Raw genomic sequence first — 18,424 nt, 5'->3', positions numbered from 1 at the left:
TGGTGTGGAGCGATCTTAGACTCCGCCTCCTCCAGCAGAGCCAGCGCTGATTGGCCGAATTCCGTACTCTGGCCAATCAGCACTGGCTAATGCATTGTATTGGCGTGATGAAGCAGTGCTGAATGTGTGTGCTTAGCACACACATTCAGCTCTACTTCATCGGGCTAATAGAATGCATTGGCCAATCAGCGCTGGCCAATGCATGAAGCAGAGTGTGCACAAGGGTTCAAGCGCACCCTCGGCTCTGATGTAGCAGAGCCGAGGCTGCACAAGGGTTCAAGCGCACCATCGGCTCTGATGTAGCAGAGCCGAGGGTGCACTTGAACCCTTGTGCACCCTCGGCTCTGCTACATCAGAGCCGAGGGTGCGCTTGAACCCTTGTGCAGCCTCGGCTCTGCTACATCAGAGCCGAGGGTGCGCTTGAACCCTTGTGCAGCCTCGGCTCTGCTACATCAGAGCCGAGGGTGCGCTTGAACCCTTGTGCAGCCTCGGCTCTGCTACATCAGAGCCGAGGGTGCGCTTGAACCCTTGTGCAGCCTCGGCTCTGCTACATCAGAGCCGAGGGTGCGCTTGAACCCTTGTGCAGCCTCGGCTCTGCTACATCAGAGCCGAGGGTGCGCTTGAACCCTTGTGCACACTCTGCTTCATGCATTGGCCAGCGCTGATTGGCCAATGCATTCTATTAGCCCGATGAAGTAGAGCTGAATGTGTGTGCTAAGCACACACATTCAGCACTGCTTCATCACGCCATCACAATGCATTAGCCAGTGCTGATTGGCCAGAGTACGGAATTCGGCCAATCAGCGCTGGCTCTGCTGGAGGAGGCGGAGTCTAAGATCGCTCCACACCAGTCTCCATTCAGGTCCGACCTTAGACTCCGCCTCCTCCGGCAGAGCTAGCGCTGATTGGCCGAAGGCTGGCCAATGCATTCCTATGTGAATGCAGAGACTTAGCAGTGCTGAGTCAGTTTTGCTCAACTACACATCTGATGCACACTCGGCACTGCTACATCAGATGTAGCAATCTGATGTAGCAGAGCCGAGGGTGCACTAGAACCCCTGTGCAAGCTCAGTTCACGCTAATAGAATGCATTGGCCAGCGCTGATTGGCCAATGCATTCTATTAGCCCGATGAAGTAGAGCTGAATGTGTGTGCTAAGCACACACATTCAGCTCTACTTCATCGGCTAATAGAATGCATTGGCCAGCGCTGATTGGCCAGAGTACGGAACTCGACCAATCAGCGCTGGCTCTGCTGGAGGAGGCGGAGTCTAAGGTCGGACCTGAATGGAGACTGGTGTGGAGCGATCTTAGACTCCGCCTCCTCCAGCAGAGCCAGCGCTGATTGGCCGAATTCCGTACTCTGGCCAATCAGCACTGGCTAATGCATTGTATTGGCGTGATGAAGCAGTGCTGAATGTGTGTGCTTAGCACACACATTCAGCTCTACTTCATCGGGCTAATAGAATGCATTGGCCAATCAGCGCTGGCCAATGCATTCTATTAGCTTGATGAAGCAGAGTGTGCACAAGGGTTCAAGCGCACCCTCGGCTCTGATGTAGCAGAGCCGAGGCTGCACAAGGGTTCAAGCGCACCCTCGGCTCTGATGTAGCAGAGCCGAGGGTGCACAAGGGTTCAAGTGCACCCTCGGCTCTGCTACATCAGAGCCGAGGGTGCGCTTGAACCCTTGTGCAGCCTCGGCTCTGCTACATCAGAGCCGAGGGTGCGCTTGAACCCTTGTGCACACTCTGCTTCATCAAGCTAATAGAATGCATTGGCCAGCACTGATTGGCCAGAGTACGGAATTCGGCCAATCAGCGCTGGCCAATGCATCCCTATGGGAAAAAGTTTATCTCACAAAAATCACAATTACACACCCGATAGAGCCCCAAAAAGTTATTTTTAATAACATTCCCCCCTAAATAAAGGTTATCCCTAGCTATCCCTGCCTGTACAGCTATCCCTGTCTCATAGTCACAAAGTTCACATTCTCATATGACCCGGATTTGAAATCCACTATTCGTCTAAAATGGAGGTCACCTGATTTCGGCAGCCAATGACTTTTTCCGATTTTTTTCAATGCCCCCGGTGTCGTAGTTCCTGTCCCACCTACCCTGCGCTGTTATTGGTGCAAAAAAGGCGCCAGGGAAGGTGGGAGGGGAATCGAATTTTGGCGCACTTTACCACGCGGTGTTCGATTCGATTCGAACATGGCGAACACCCTGATATCCGATCGAACATGTGTTCGATAGAACACTGTTCGCTCATCTCTAGTTATTAATATTTAATTTCAAAATTGAAATCAGAAATATGCTTCTGTTCTGTTTCTCATATTCTTCAGGGATCCTCTTTTCTCAAGGTGAAAACTGGAAGGCGATGAGACGATTTACAATAAGCACCTTACGAGATTTTGGCATGGGAAAGAGTACAATCGAAGAAAAAATTGCTGATGAATGTGTCCACCTGACAAATGTCTTAGCTTCTTTTAAAGGTATGTTTAATGCCTGAGATTTGTGTTCGCCACATACTGCATTTCTTAGCAGACCTTTTTTTACTGGCTACCTTTGTGTTCTGTTCCTGCTTCTGTCTCTTTAAATATTATTATTATTATGGGGCCACACGGTGGCTCAGTGGTTAGCACTGCAGCCTTGCAGCGCTGGAGTCCTGGTGTTCAAATCCCACCAAGGACAAAAAAAACATCTGCAAGGAGTTTGTATGTTCTCCACGTGTTTGCATAGATTTCCATCCCATATTTTAAAAAAGACATACTGATAGGGAAAAAAATGTATATTGTGAGCTCTATGTGGGCTCACAATCTACATAAAAAATAAATAAATATATATATATATATAATTATTATTTGCACCTGCTAAACTTCCTCTTGCCTACCCCTGTGTGTTTACATCTACAATATACAAATGCTAGGAGATTGCTAGAGGAGCAATTACCTAGTAGCTTCTGGTGAATCCTGGGGAAAGGGGCATGACAAGACAATGAGCCCTAAGCTAACCCCCTCCCCCATCCCTGCCTCCTTGCCTGAACTGTCCTTGGCGTCAAACGACAACTGGGCAGCCAAACCCTTCCTAAATATAGGAGAGAACATAGAACTCAAACAAAGCAAACAGCAACAAAAGGGAGGTCAGATAGCCAAGGGTTCGGTAACAGTCGAGTAACGTAGTACAAAATCATAATACAAGAGAATAGTCACAGGTAAAGCCAGAGATCAGAAATAACAATACAGGTAACAAAACAGCAAGAGAAAATAGCCAGCAAGCACAAGGCAATAGAAAGCACCAATGTGAATGAGAGCAAATAATAAATAGGAAGGAAGAACCCACCCCAGACCTGATAGGAAGATAAGCTGTCAATTAAACTGGCAAAGCTGTCATTAACTATTAAGGGTATGTTCACATGTAGTTTTTTGGAGCGGATTTTGAAGCGGAATCTGCCTCAAAATCAGCCTAAAAAAAACCACTCCAATTGACAAGGGTTGAGCAATCGGGATCGTAAAAGATCGGATTCCGATAGGCAATCCCGATCTTTTTCAGTGGGATTGAGGTCTCACATTAGTTCTCACAATGCTTGGCTACTGGCCAATCATTGTGGGAAAAGCTAACATTAGGGTTGAGCGATCGGGAAAGATCGGATACCGATCGGCGATCAAGCAAATTTCACGATCGGGATCGGCTGGAAAATTATTGAAAATCAGATTTTAAAAACGATCCTGAAATCTCAAGATTGACTCAACCCTAATGGGAGCCGCTAGCTTCTTTTTTTTTTCTAGCTAGTAGCAGAAAAAAGAAGTGAGCTGCCCTATCTTGCCGTGGTTTCCGCAGCTGACTCATCTGCGGCATCCATGGCGCGAGGCTCCCTCCTGATTAGGCCCATTCTTCGGGTTGACTATATTGTTATCCCTTTGAAGAAATCAATAGATGGTCCTTTTACTATCAGTATCAATAATGGTTCCCATTGAGTGTTGGGTGAATGAGTAATGTTATGATTTTCATATCTCATCACTAAATTTGGTTTATTTTTATTTCATTTAGGAAAACCATTTGAGTATACGATGATCCTGAATGCTTGTGTGGCAAATATAATCGTATCAATATTACTCGGATATAGAATGGACTACGATGACCCCCAATTTCTGAGACTAATGACTCTAATAAATGAGAATGTCAGACTAACAGGATCGAAAATGGTTTCGGTAATATCCCCGACCTCCTACATATCTTTATACTGATGATGATAAAATACAAGTCTGGAAAATACAACATGGAAAATACAAAATTTTGAAGGCTGGGTATTTAGGTGCAAGTCATTATTTAGAGAATAGGGGTGTACCTATACGGGGCTGTTGCACATGAGTCCTTGAGTCGGAGAGAGATGTGCTGTGTTTATGGAAACATAAACAATAGAATATTCTGATAATTGAGCATTTGCTCATTTGTTGAGTGGTTAGGTGTTACGGTTGGCAGGCTTGCTTAAAAAAACTAAAATAAACAAAGCCTACAGAGCCCAACTGGACTCTGAACTGTAGAGCACACTGGTGTGAACATGGCCAGACAGTTAGCCTCACTGCCGGGCTACACCACAAACTAAATGCTCCCTGTTACCTCACAGGGGAGCTGCCACTGCAGAACAAAGCAGGCGCTTAAATGAAAACTGAAGTCTTGCAGTTACACCACTGCAGGACAACCATAAAGTATGACCGTGTGCTCCTAGTAGCTTTCTGGGCAGCACCCACTACAGCTACCTGCAGTTGCAGCATCACAGGTAACAGCCTGCCTTAGGTAGGAGATTCCACAATACTAAATAAAGGAGAGATTGCCACAATTTTAACTAAAAGGGTGGAGAGTCTCTCTACCTACCTAACTGAGGCAGCTAGCGTCAAAACTAGTGTCTTGCACAGACTTGCACATATGGCATTTGGAATTTGAGGCTAGAGCAACGGGCTGCCAAAACCTGCCTAATTAAAAGCATGATCAGCCAGCCCAGGTGCCCAAACCAGGTGCTCATAGGCTGACACCAGTGTCAGTCAGCAGACTGACCGCGCCCGAAGACTGCAAGGGAATTAACCCCTGCTATGCTGGAATGAGCAGTGACAGCGGAACAGGCTGTGACCCTGCTCTCTTGGCCACCCCTGCCTCACAGTCCTAACATTAGGGACATGCTTACAGGGTCCAATGAATAGGAGCAAGAATATCTGTTATGGCTCGTTCCTGTTGCTCAACCTGAGTGATAGGGCCATAACAAATTAGATGAGTGATGTCATCTCAGCCCACGGCTGCAGAATACAGTAGGACTTCACAAGCAATAAGAAATTAAAAAAAGTAATGACTGCTAAGCTATAATGAAATATTTCTTTGCTCGTTCCCTTTTTACCCCAATTGTAATAGAAAGGCGTAGATTTTTTGAAAAATTTTTGTTTCTTCATTTATTTTTACAGCTTTATAACATGTTCCCATTTCTGGAGATTTTCCCCGGAAGTCATAAAACAATGCTGCGGAATGTAGAGGAACAATGTAAGTTTATTACGAAGACATTTGTAGAACATCTGAAGAACTTGGATGAGAACGATCAGAGAAGTTTTATTGACGCATTTCTTGTAAGACAAAAAGAGGTAAGGAGTCCATATAAGTTATCTTAAGGTAGCAATTCTTAAAGTGGATGCCATGGCACCCAAGAGTTGTGTAGAAACCTGAAGGAATGCCAGAATGCTCTGGAGGAAAGATGGCTGTATGTCATCGTTCAACATTAACCTTAGGATGCAGATATGTTAAATACAACGGTGAGTAGGATGTGTTCAGCTTCTGGATCTGTCTGTTAGGATTTGGTCCCGCAGGGTTCCCGTCCAGCGCACAGCGCCACCTGCGGGCCACTGCAACCCTCGGCATCGTGCAGTGAAGTGTCTGGAGTCTAAGTCCAGCTTTCGTCCCACTGAGCATGCTCAGACATTTTGGAGCCGCTCAGAGGCTAAGTCCCATTTTGCCCGTACTGAGCATGATCGGTGACATCATGGCCACCGCCCTACTGGGCGGGGACTAGCCTTTATATGGACGCCCGCCCGGTGCTCACACTTTGACTAAGTATCTTAAGACAGGAGGTTAGGGCCAGGTTCCAGTTAATTGTAGCAGCAGTCTCTAGGGATCTAGGTAGGATTCCTTGGCTCTGCCAGTGGGAATCAGTAGCTTATTTAACTGTCTACTAATTTATTAGCAGGGGTGAACCTACCCCTTTTCGCCGCCCGAGGCGAATGACAGAAAGCCGCCCACCCCCTGGAGGAGGGGGCGAAGCAAAGGGGGCGGGGCTTAGCGGCGTTCGCAGGCAGAGAGCAGGCACGGAGAGGACCTGCTCTCTGCCTGAGCGTGAGGGGAGGCTGTTGGAGCAGCGCTGCTTCAGCGGCCTTCCCAATCCACCGCTCGGTGCTAAGCCAATCCAGGACAGCAAAAATGCCGCGCTCCCTGGGGCCCTGACATAGCGCCGCCTGAAGCGGTCGCTTCAGGTCACCTCATGGGTGGTGCGGCGCGAGTGACCTATATGTAGCAGAGGAAAGCGAGTGACCTATATGTAGCAGAGGAGAGCGAGTGACCTATATGTAGCAGAGGAGAGCGAGTGACCTATATGTAGCAGAGGAGAGCGAGTGACCTATATGTAGCAGAGGAGAGCGAGTGACCTATATGTAGCAGAGGAGAGCGAGTGACCTATATGTAGAAGAGGAGAGCGAGTGACCTATATGTAGCAGAGGAGAGCGAGTGACCTATATGTAGCAGAGGAGAGCGAGTGACCTATATGTAGCAGAGGAGAGCGAGAGACCTATATGTAGCAGAGGAGAGCGAGTGACCTATATGTAGCAGAGGAGAGCGAGTGACCTATATGTAGCAGAGGAGAGCGAGAGACCTATATGTAGCAGAGGAGAGCGAGTGACCTATATGTAGCAGAGGAGAGCGAGTGACCTATATGTAGCAGAGGAGAGCGAGTGACCTATATGTAGCAGAGGAGAGCGAGTGACCTATATGTAGCAGAGGAGAGCCAGAGACCTATATGTGGCAGAGGAGAGCGAGTGACCTATATGTGGCAGAGGAGAGCGAGTGACCTATATGCGGCAGATGAGAGCGAGTGACCTATATGCAGCAGAGGAGAGCGAGTGACCTATATGTAGCAGAGGAGAGCGAGTGATGTATATGTAGCAGAGGAGAGCGAGTGACCTATATGTAGCAGAGGAGAGCGAGTGACCTATATGTAGCAGAGGAGAGCGAGAGACCTATATGTAGCAGAGGAGAGCGAGCAACGTATATGTAGCAGAGGAGAGTGAGTTACCTATATGTAGCAGAGGAGAGCGAGTGACCTATATGTAGCAGAGGAGAGCGAGTGACCTATATGTAGCAGAGGAGAGCGAGTGACGTATATGTAGCAGAGGAGAGCGAGTGACGTATATGTAGCAGAGGAGAGCGAGAGACCTATATGTAGCAGAGGAGAGCGAGAGACCTATATGTAGCAGAGGAGAGAGAGTGACCTATATGTTGCAGAAGAGAGCGAGTGACATATATGTAGCAGAGGAGAGCGAGTGACCTATATGTAGCAGAGGAGAGCGAGTGACGTATATGTAGCAGAGGAGAGCGAGTGACGTATATGTAGCAGAGGAGAGCGAGTGACCTATATGTAGCAGAGGAGAGCGAGTGACTTATATGTAGCAGAGGAGAGCGAGTGACCTATATGTAGCAGAGGAGAGCGAGTGAGCTATATGTTGCAGAAGAGAGCGAGTGACGTATATGTAGCAGAGGAGAGCGAGTGACGTATATGTAGCAGAGGAGAGTGAGTGACCTATATGTAGCAGAGGAGAGCGAGTGACCTATATGTAGCAGAGGAGAGCGAGTGACCTATATGTAGCAGAGGAGAGCGAGTGACCTATATTTTGCAGAAGAGAGCGAGTGACGTATATGTAGCAGAGGAGAGCGAGTGACCTATATGTAGCAGAGGAGAGCCAGAGACCTATATGTTTCGGAGGAGAGCGAGTGACGTATATGTAGCAGAGGAGAGCGAGTGACCTATATGTAGCAGAGGAGAGCCAGAGACCTATATGTAGCAGAGGAGAGCGAGTGACCTATATGCAGCAGAGGAGAGCGAGTGACCTATATGTAGCAGAGGAGAGCGAGTGACCTATATGTAGCAGAGGAGAGCGAGTGACCTATATGTAGCAGAGGAGAGCGAGAGACCTATATGTAGCAGAGGAGATGGAGAGACCTATATATTGCAGAAGAGAGCGAGTGACCTATATGTAGCAGAGGAGAGCGAGTGACCTATATGTAGCAGAGGAGAGCCAGAGACCTATATGTTTCAGAGGAGAGCGAGTGACGTATATGTAGCAGAGGAGAGTGAGTGACCTATTTGTAGCAGAGGAGAGCCAGAGACCTATATGAGCAGAGGAGAGCGAGTGACCTATATGTGGCAGAGGAGAGCGAGTGACCTATATGTTGCAGAAGAGAGCGAGTGACGTATATGTAGCAGAGGAGAGCGAGTGACCTATATGTAGCAGAGGAGAGCCAGAGACCTATATGAGCAGAGGAGAGCGAGTGACCTATATGTGGCAGAGGAGAGCGAGTGACCTATATGTAGCAGAGGAGAGCGAGTGACCTATATGTGGCAGATGAGAGCGAGTGACCTATATGCGGCAGAGGAGAGCGAGTCACCTATATGTAGCAGAGGAGAGCGAGTGACCTATATGTAGCAGAGGAGAGCGAGTGACCTATATGTAGCAGAGGAGAGCGAGTGACCTATATGTAGCAGAGGAGAGCGAGTGACCTATATGTAGCAGAGGAGAGCGAGTGACGTATATGTAGCAGAGGAGAGCGAGTGACGTATATGTAGCAGAGGAGAGCGAGTGACCTATATGTAGCAGAGGAGAGCGAGTGACCTATATGTAGCAGAGGAGAGCGAGTGACCTACATGTGGCAGAGGAGAGCGAGTGGAGAGACAAAAAGAGTTGAAGGGGCATGCCTATGGCCGAGTGTGTAGAGCAGGGGTGCCCAATACGTCGATCGCGATCTACTGGTCGATCGCAAAGGACATATGGGTCGATCGCGGGATGCAGGGATCCCCGGTGTCTGCTTGTTCACAGTGCAGGCTGAGAGTCATCTCCGGACACTGGCAGGCGGGGCTGCCACAGTGTCCAGAGATAACTCTCAGCCTGCGCTGTGAACAAACAGACACCGGGGATCCCTGGGCAGCCACAGAACGCCGCTGTTTCCTGCTCTCACGAACCCACCCACAGACACGCCCGCCCCACTGGCGGCCTCCCCAATCCACCGCTCGGTGCTAAGCCAGTCCAGGACAGCTAGTCCTGGACTGGCTTAGGTAAGCAAAAATGCCGCCCTCTCCGGGGCCTTGACATAGCGCCGCCTGAAGCGGTTGCTTCAGGTCGCCTCATGGGAGGTGCAGCGCTGCTTATTAGCTCCTAGCTATTGCAGAAGAATGTTTTGTTGCTGACCTGGGGTGAAGTTTAACCCTTGGCAACCTTGCTGTTTCAACTATAGTGTGCACCTGTCCAGTGAGGTTAACTGGCAGGGTTTTGTTGCAGCTCGTTCACATTGTATACCATGCCACATGACTTCCAGTGCAGTTTAACTGGTAGCATACTGTTCAGACCTTACAGCTGCCCATCTGGGCCTGTGGACGTCGCTGCAGTGCCTTGCAGACTAGCGGGTCTGTCATTTAAAAATATTATTTTTAAATATATACACAGAACCGTAACACTGTCATTCAGGCATCTGCTATTGATGTCTGTGGCTCAGTACAGACCTGCTGCAGTGAGGCGGATACAAGAAGAACTGAATACTAGAGAGCTTTGGGAGATCCAAGATGGTAGAAGAAAATTAAGAGAAAAATAAATTGTGTAAAAGACCAAGGTGGGCAAAGATTGAGGCAGATAATTATTGTCAAGGAAGGTAAAAGTAATCCAAAATTATTTTCCAGCTACATAATTAATGAGAAACTAAAAACTGACAATGTTGGCCCTCTTTCTGAAATAATCTGGGTGTAATGGTGGAGGAGGATGAGGAAAAGGCACAACTATTAAATGCCTTCTTACCTAAAGTATTTACATAGCAAATTCCAAATACCAAAGACATGACATGTAAATTCTCTTTTTTACTTTTTTTTTTTTTTTTTTTCTTTTGGTAGAGTTGGAAGGGACCTCAAGGGCCATCGGGTCCAACCCCCTGCGAGTGCAGGTTTTCCTAAATCATCCCAGCTAAATGTTTATCCAGATTCCGCTTGAAGATTTCCATTGATGGAGCGCCCACCACCTCCCGTGGCAGCCTATTCCACTCTCTCACTACCCTCACTGTCAGAAAGTTTTTCCTAATGTCTAATCTGTATCTCTTTCCTTTTAGTTTCATCCCATTGCTTCTTGTACTTCCTTGTGCTAATGAGAATAGGGTAGATCCCTCTGCACTGTGACTACCTTTCAGATATTTGTAGACTGCTATTAAATCTCCCCTCAGCCTTCTCTTCTGCAAACTAAACAATCCCAGTTCTTTTAGCCGCTCCTCATAGGACATGGTTTGCAGACCTTCCACCATTTTGGTTGCTCTTCTCTGGACTTGCTCCAATATATCGATGTCTTTCTTGAATTGAGGCGCCCAGAACTGTACACAGTATTCCAGGTGTGGTCTGACCAGGGAAGAGTACAGCGGAATAATGACCTCTCTTCATCTAGATTCAATGCTTGTCTTAATACATCCCAGAATTGTATTAGCCTTTTTTGCAGCAGCACCGCACTGTTGGCTCATGTTGAATTTGTGATCTACTATTATGCCCAAGTCCTTTTCCCCTATGCTATCACTTAGTTCTATTCCTCCCATACTATATATGTTTTTTACATTTCTGTTACCCAGATGTAGAACTTTGCATTTGTCCCTGTTAAATACCATTTTGTTCGCCTCAGCCCATTGTTCCAGTGTGTCTAAGTCCTTTTGAATACACTCTCTCTCCTCTCTAGTGTTGGCTATTCCTCCTATCTTCGTATCATCTGCAAATTTTATGAGTTCCCCAATAATTCCATCGTCCAGATCATTTATAAAGATATTAAAAAGTACTGGGCCCAGAACAGAGCCCTGCGGCACCCCGCTTTTGACTTTCTTCCAGTTCGATGTGTAGCCATTTAGTATTACTCGTTGTGCCCGATCATTAAGCCAGTTGTGAATCCACCTAACTGATTTTTTGTCAAAGCCATACTTAATCATTTTTTCAATAAGAAGGTTATGTGATACTTTATCAAATGCCTTACTGAAGTCAAGATATACTATGTCCACGGCATTCCCTTGGTCCAACCATTCAGTGATTTTGTTGTAGAAGGAAATCAGGTTAGTCTGACAAGATTTATTGGTCATAAAGCCGTGCTGGCTCTGGTTAATTAATGCCTTCTCATCCAGGTACCGAAGTAAATGTTCTTTGACAATTTGCTCAAAGATTTTTCCTGCTATCGAGGTCAGACTTACCGGCCTGTAATTTCCTGGATCGTCCCTTTTCCCCTTTTTGTAGATGGGGACAACATTTGCCCTTTTCCAATCTAAAGGGACCACTCCTGTTTCCCATGACTTACCGAAGATTATAGCAAGGGGTTCTGTTATTTCCTCTGCTATCTCTTTCAGGACTCTAGGGTGTAAATCATCTGGTCCTGGGGACTTGGTTTCCTGTAACTTGGCTAAGTGCTCTCTTACCAGACCTTTGCTTATAGTCAGCTTGGAGTCCTCCTTCCCCTCATCTCCATCACCATTAATGTCGATATTTCCATTAGATTCTTGGGAGAAGACGGATACAAAATATGAATTTAGTAGCTCCACCTGCTGTTCCACCATGTTAACTGTTTCTCCTTTGTCATTCTTCAGGACTCCAATGGTCTCCTTCACTTTTCTTTTGCTTTTAACATATCCCCAAAATCCTTTTACCTTACTCTTTGCCTCTTTTGCAAGCTTCAATTCGTGTTCAGCCTTAGCTCCTTTGATGCTTGTCTTGCAGAGTCTGCAGACTGCTGTGTACTCTTCCTTAGGTATAGTTCCCATCTTCCACTTTTTGTATGTTTCCTTTTTCCTTTTTAGCAGGTTATGTAATTTTTTGGTCATCCATCCTGATATTTTTAGGTGCTTCCCATTTTTCTTCCTTCTAGGTATTGTTAGTTCCTGTGCTTTAATGATTTCCCTACGGAAGATTTCCCACCCTTCATGTGCATTTTTGTGCTTAAGAATTTTGCACCATGGAATTCTGCTAACCCTTGCCTTCAGGCTCTTGAAGTCTGCCCTGCTAAAGTCGAGCCTTGAAGTCTGTGTCTTCTCAGGTCTTCTTCTTCTTGCAACCCCAAACTCAAGTATAGCATGATCGCTGAATCCCAGTGTCCCTGCTACCCATAGTCCCTTAACCATGTGCTCTTTGTTGGTTAGGACTAGGTCCAAAATGGATGTTCCTCTCGTGTTTTCTTCTACTAGCTGGGCAATGAAGTTGTCTGCTAGAGAGGATAAAAATTTGATGGAGCTTTTACTCTTGACTGTGTGGGTTTCCCAATGAATGTCAGGGTAATTGAAGTCTCCCATGATCACTATTTCATGTTTCTTTGAGAGCGTGGTCATTTGCTGTGAAAAAATCTCATCCATGTCTTCTGTCTGTCCTGGTGGTCTGTAATAAACGCCTAGTATGATGTCCTTATCATTGTTTTTCCCTTGAATTACTACCCAAATAATTTCCAGTAGATTATCATTCTGTAAATGTCACCTGTTTAACTCAGGAGGAAGTGCGGAGTCGCCTTCAAAATTCTAAAATAGAGAAATCACCAAGGGCAGCAATAGACAGACCCTTACTGTATATCTAATACTTAAGGATTCAGTAATGACGGTCTGTTCCATAGAACTGGTCCATAGCAAATGTGGTGTCAATAGTCACAAAGGGGTCTAAAAGTGAACCTGGGAACTATAGGTTAGTAAGTTTTACTTCTGTGGTGGGAAAGATATTTGAGGGCTTTCTAAGAGATGCTATCCTGGAGTATCTCAATGTAAATAATCTTATAACACCAAATCAGCATGGGTTTATGAGGAATCGGTCCTGTCAAACTAATCTGATCAGCTTCTATGAGGAGGTCAGTTCAAGGCTGGACATGGGGAATGCAGTAGACGTGGTGTATCTGGACATGGGGAATGCAGTGGACGTGGTGTATCCAGAGATGTGTAATGCAGTAGACGTGGTGTATCTGGACATGTGTAATGCAGTAGACGTGGTGTATCTGGACATGGGTAATGCAGTGGACGTGGTGTATCTGGACATGGGTGATGCAGTGGATGTGGTGTATCTGCACATGGGTAATGCAGTAGACGTGGTGTACCTGGACATGTGTAATGCAGTAGACGTGGTGTATCTGGACATGGGTAATGCAGTGGACGTGGTGTATCTGGACATGGGTGATGCAGTAGACATGGTGTATCTGCACATGGGTAATGCAGTAGACGTGGTGTACCTGGACTTCTCAAAGGCATTTGATTCTGTATCACATAAATGGTTGTTATGCAAAATGAGAATGTTGACTTCGGGAAAATATATGCATTTGGGTTCCCAACTGACTCACTGATAGGAAACAAAGGGTACTTGTTAATGGTAAATATTCAGACTGGGCCACAGTCACCAGTGGGGTGCCACAGGGGTCAGTATTGGAGGGGTCACAGTCACCAGTGGGGTGCCACAAGGGTCAGTATTAGGTCCTCTCTTGTTTAATATCTTTATTAATGACCTGGTAGAGGGTTTACAAAGCAGGGTGTCCATATTTGCAGATGATACTAAACTTTGTATGGTAATTAACAATGAGGAGGACAGTAGAATATTACAAGGGGATCTAAGGAAACTGGAAGCATGGGCGGAGACTTAGCAAATGAAGTTTAATCTTGACAAATGTAAGGTAATGCACTTTGGTTGACAAAATAAAATGTATGACTATGTACTTAATAGTAAATTACTAAGTAAGACTGCCACTGAAAAAGACTTTGGGATTCTGGTTGACAGCAAGCTTACCTTTAGTGACCAGTGCCAGGCAGCTGCTGCCAAGGCAAATAAAATTATGGGATGCATACCAGAAAATATTGCATTCAGTCGATGGTCATTTTCCAATACTACCTCATATCCAGTAACCTAGTCTCTGTCAGTGAAAGTGATTGTTAGGACATATTGTCTAGTAGCATCTTATTCTGGATATACTGGAACTCACTTTGTATACTGGATTATATTGCAGGAGGCTGGGAACTCCCAATCCTACTTTCACAATGGCAATTTGACAAGAGTTGTAAGGAACTTGTTTTCTGCAGGAATGGAGACATCTTCCACAACACTGCGCTGGGGACTTCTACTGATGATAAAATATCCAGAAATCCAAGGTATCTAAAGTGTTTCATATTAAAAGGATCCTATCATTAAAACTCATTTTTTTCTGCCTACCACTTAGGAATAGCTTTAAGAAAGGCTGTTCTTCTCCAACTTTAGATGTCTTCTCCACACCGTCGTTCCATAGAAATCCCGTTTTTTGTTGGTATGCAAATTAGTTCTCTCACAGCACAGGGGGCGGGCCCCAGCGCTCAAACAGCACTGGGGGCGTCCCCAATGCTGCGAGAGAACTCACCAGTGCCGTCTCTATCTTTTTCAGGAACGAGTCAACTGGAAAATTGTATATCTTTTTATTGTACATTTGTTTGTCAACATTGGTCTGAAAGTGGCCGACCCCTTTAAATCTGTCTATAGGAACAGGCGCCCACTCCTGACTTAATAGTACATTGAGGAGAATGGGCTACAGAAACAGTCAAAAATATGCTGGATTTTATTTGAGTGTTATTTTTTTCTTTATTTTACTTAGAAAAAGTTCAGGAGGAGATATCAAGAGTCATTGGATCTGCACAGCCCATGTACAGCCACCGAGGACAGATGCCCTTTACAAATGCAGTAATACATGAAATCCAGAGGTTCGCTGACATTGTGCCCATGAATCTGCCTCATGAGACAACCAAAGATGTCACCTTTAAAGGATATTTTATTCCAAAAGTAAGAAATATTTTTTTGAGGTCGGTGAGCTCGGCTCTTTCCATAAACCAACCATTGCAATGGCCTGGATTTGTCAGTATTACAAGGCGAATTGGGAACACATCAGGGATGGTCCTTCCACAGATAGGGCAGGTTCAAAGCATGACATATCTTGCATATGTCCTATAAATGTCTGTGATGGGAATACGATTTTCTAAGATTTTGCTGTTACATACTTGAGGTTCTTCTGCTTTCTTCATAAAATGATCCAGCAGATGTTTTTTTAGTACTTGTAGGAAGAAGCTGCTTCTAGTTTGAGATGGGTGAACCTCACCAAATGTAGAGGTCACATGTGTCAAATCCAAAGTATATGGTCAATAGAGCAGGGACAGTGCAATTTTCAAATGAACAGGCACTCAAAGAGTGCCTATTCAATAATAACCAAATTGTATGCAATAGGATGCCAAACCTAATTCACAAACTATTGCCAAGTCCATCTCCAAAGACCTGAATGTTCCTGTGTCTACCATGCGCAGCGTCATCAAGAAGTTTAAAGCCCATGGCACTGTGGCTAACCTCCCTAGATGTGACGAGAGATTTCAACGCAAGATTGTGCGGATGGTGGATAAAGAACCTCGACTAACATCCAAACAAGTTCAAGCTGCCCTGCAGTCTGAGGGTACAACAGTGTCACCCCGTACTATCCAGCGTCAGCGTCTGAATGAGAAGGGACTGTATGGTAGGAGACCCAGGAAGACCCCACTTCTTACCCAGAGACATAAGCCAGGCTGAAGTTTGCCAAAACTTACCTGAGAAAGCCAAAAACGTTTTGGAAGAATGTTCTCTGGTCAGAGGAGACAAAAGTAGGAAAAGGCCTCAACATAGAGTTTACAGGAAAAAAAAAAGAGGCCTTCAAAGAAAAGAACACGGTCCCTACAGTCAGACATGGCGGAGGTTCCTGATGTTTTGGGGTTGCTTTGCTGCCTCTGGCACTGGACTGCTTGACCGTGTGCATGGCATTATGAAGTCTGAAGACGACCAACACATTGTGCAGCATAATGTAGGGCCCAGTGTGAGAAAGCTGGGTCTCCCTCAGAGGTCAGGGGTCTTCCAGCAGGACAATGACCCAAAACACACTTCAGGTCAGCACTAGAAAATGGTGGTGAGAGAAAGCCCTGGAGACTTGTAAAGTGGCAGCAATGAGTCCAGCCCTGAATCCCATAGAACACCTGTGGAGAGATCTCTTGATGGCAGTTTGGAGAAGGCCCCCTTCACATCTCAGGGACCTGGAGCAGTTTGCCAAAGAAGAATGGTCTAAGATTCCAGCAGAGCCTTGTAAGAAACTCATTGATGGTTACCGGAAGCGGTTGTGCGCAGTTATTGTGTCTAAAGGTTGTGCTACCAAGTATTAGACTGAGGGTGCCAATACTTCTGTCCGGACCAGTTTTGGAGTTTTGTGTAAAATGATCAATGATTTGACTTTTTTCATTCTCTTTTATGTTTTTTAATTGCAAGCAAAATAAATGAAGATATTACCAAAGAGTTTGTGCTTGCAATCATTTTCTGGAAGACAACGAGTATTATCTGACAGAATTGCAGGGGTGCCAATACTTTTGGACAACACTGTATATTGTAATGGAGTACCGTATGTGGTCAGGTGTAGTCCTACTGAGAGAAGTAGTTTAGTACAACATAACCTACTCTTAGGCCCAGTTTATATCTGCGTACAGAAATGCGTTTTGGGAGTCCGCATGGGGACCCCTCAAACGGACTACCGAACGCGGTGAGCAGTGAAAGCACATGGACTTCATAGACTATAATGAGGTCCGTGTGCTTTCCGCGTGGCCTCCACACACATGGCCTCCACCACGCGGTAAGCACACGGACCCCATTATAGTCTATGGAGTCCGTGTGCTTTCATAAGCTCACCGCTTGTCAATGCGTTTGGTAGTCCATTTGGGGGTCCCCATGTGAACTCCCTAAACGGATTATCGAACGCAGATGTGAACCGGGCCTTACTACTCTTGAAAACTTTGTATTTTTTGTATTAATTTTTGTATTCATTGTTAATACAGGGGACCTTTATAATCCCACTATTGTCATCTGTATTGAGAGACAAGACGCAGTTTGAAAAACCTGATGATTTTTATCCAAACCATTTTCTTGATGGCAATGGACACTTCATGAAGAAGGAGGCCTTCATGCCATTTTCTGCCGGTAAGTTTTTGTTACGTTTTAACACCTTAACAAAAATCTAAAACTTTGAAAATAAAATTTGCTTGGAGTTGCCCTATTCTGACACGTAATGTTTTATATTTCCAAATACGGGTGTAGTTTTTTTGCAGGGTCAGTTTACTTTGTATTTATATCATTTTGGGGAATGTCTGACATCACTTCTGTTTCAGGTCGCAGAGCTTGTGCTGGGGAAACACTCGCCAAGATGGAGCTCTTCATCTTTTTTACAAGCCTACTCCAGAAATTCACCTTCCGCCTCCCTCCGGGGGTGACTAGTGTGGACCTGTCATCTATTGTCGGAATAACAAATGCACCAAAACAGCAAATGATGTGTGCATTGCCTCGATTTTAGAGTAGATATGTCAGGTTGTGGTGATACAAGTGGCCTTCCAATGTAATATAATGGGGGGCAATACAAGTCCATTTACTAGTAGAAATGTTCTAGAATGTTCTAGAGTTTTCTAGTTCTATTATGTAGATAATCCCATAATTATACCCATCAAATACATAAAGTATAACTCTAAATGGATGTAACCTAGCTATGGCCAATAAAAGAAGACAGTGACTTATTGGCAAATCCGTGACTAGCCTTGATTTCAATTCTGGCTCCAAGCCAAGGCCTCTTAATAATTCTGACACATCTCGGGCCAGAGGAGGAATTGGTTAAGACTGTCGTAGGAAATACCCATCTCCACAAATTTCCTCCCAATAAATGTTGGGAATACAGCTGATAATTTCCTCCCGATCCCTTTTATTTTCATCATGTTAAAGATGTAAGACCCGGTTCACATGGAGTAATTTAGAGAAGAATTTGTCACAATTTTTGCCCTCTAGAACACATGGTGGGAAGTCGTAACTCTGTCTCTTGCTCACTGATTAGCATCAGACACAATAGGCCTAACCAGTGTGAGACTTGGCCCGTGGCTTCAGCAGGGAGACTGAGCAAGTCAATTCTTTTTACTCCTGAGCCAGAATTGAGTTGATTTTTGAGGTAGAATCAAAATCAGTTTCAAATTCCTCCATTTATGCCAAAGTAGTTATTGTCTGCTAAAGTAGTATAAGCGGTGGGGCAGAGCTTCTGCTGCTGCCAGGTGCCTTACAGCCAGGCAGAGGATTGCTGGAACTAAGAGTTGGAACATGTCTTA

At 45.5% G+C, this 18,424-nt stretch overlaps 1 protein-coding gene across 1 annotated transcript in view; it reads left to right on the top strand.

Annotated features, from left to right (window-relative positions):
- Positions 1–17,660, top strand: part of LOC142198311 (cytochrome P450 2K1-like) — a 37,236-nt gene extending 19,576 nt beyond the window's left edge. The window contains exons 3-9 of the mRNA XM_075269283.1: positions 2,341–2,490; positions 4,046–4,206; positions 5,449–5,622; positions 14,266–14,407; positions 14,881–15,065; positions 17,120–17,261; positions 17,450–17,660. Coding sequence (XP_075125384.1) covers positions 2,341–2,490; positions 4,046–4,206; positions 5,449–5,622; positions 14,266–14,407; positions 14,881–15,065; positions 17,120–17,261; positions 17,450–17,631 — 1,136 coding nt within the window. The 3' untranslated portion in view covers positions 17,632–17,660. The remainder of the gene's footprint in view (positions 1–2,340; positions 2,491–4,045; positions 4,207–5,448; positions 5,623–14,265; positions 14,408–14,880; positions 15,066–17,119; positions 17,262–17,449) is intronic.
- The last annotated feature ends 764 nt before the right edge of the window (positions 17,661–18,424 follow it).

This window comes from Leptodactylus fuscus, chromosome 3 (assembly GCF_031893055.1).
Source record: "Leptodactylus fuscus isolate aLepFus1 chromosome 3, aLepFus1.hap2, whole genome shotgun sequence".
NCBI lineage: Eukaryota > Metazoa > Chordata > Amphibia > Anura > Leptodactylidae > Leptodactylus > Leptodactylus fuscus.
The sequence above is the reverse complement of the archived record's forward strand: the minus strand, read 5'-3'. Positions and strand labels throughout refer to the sequence as shown.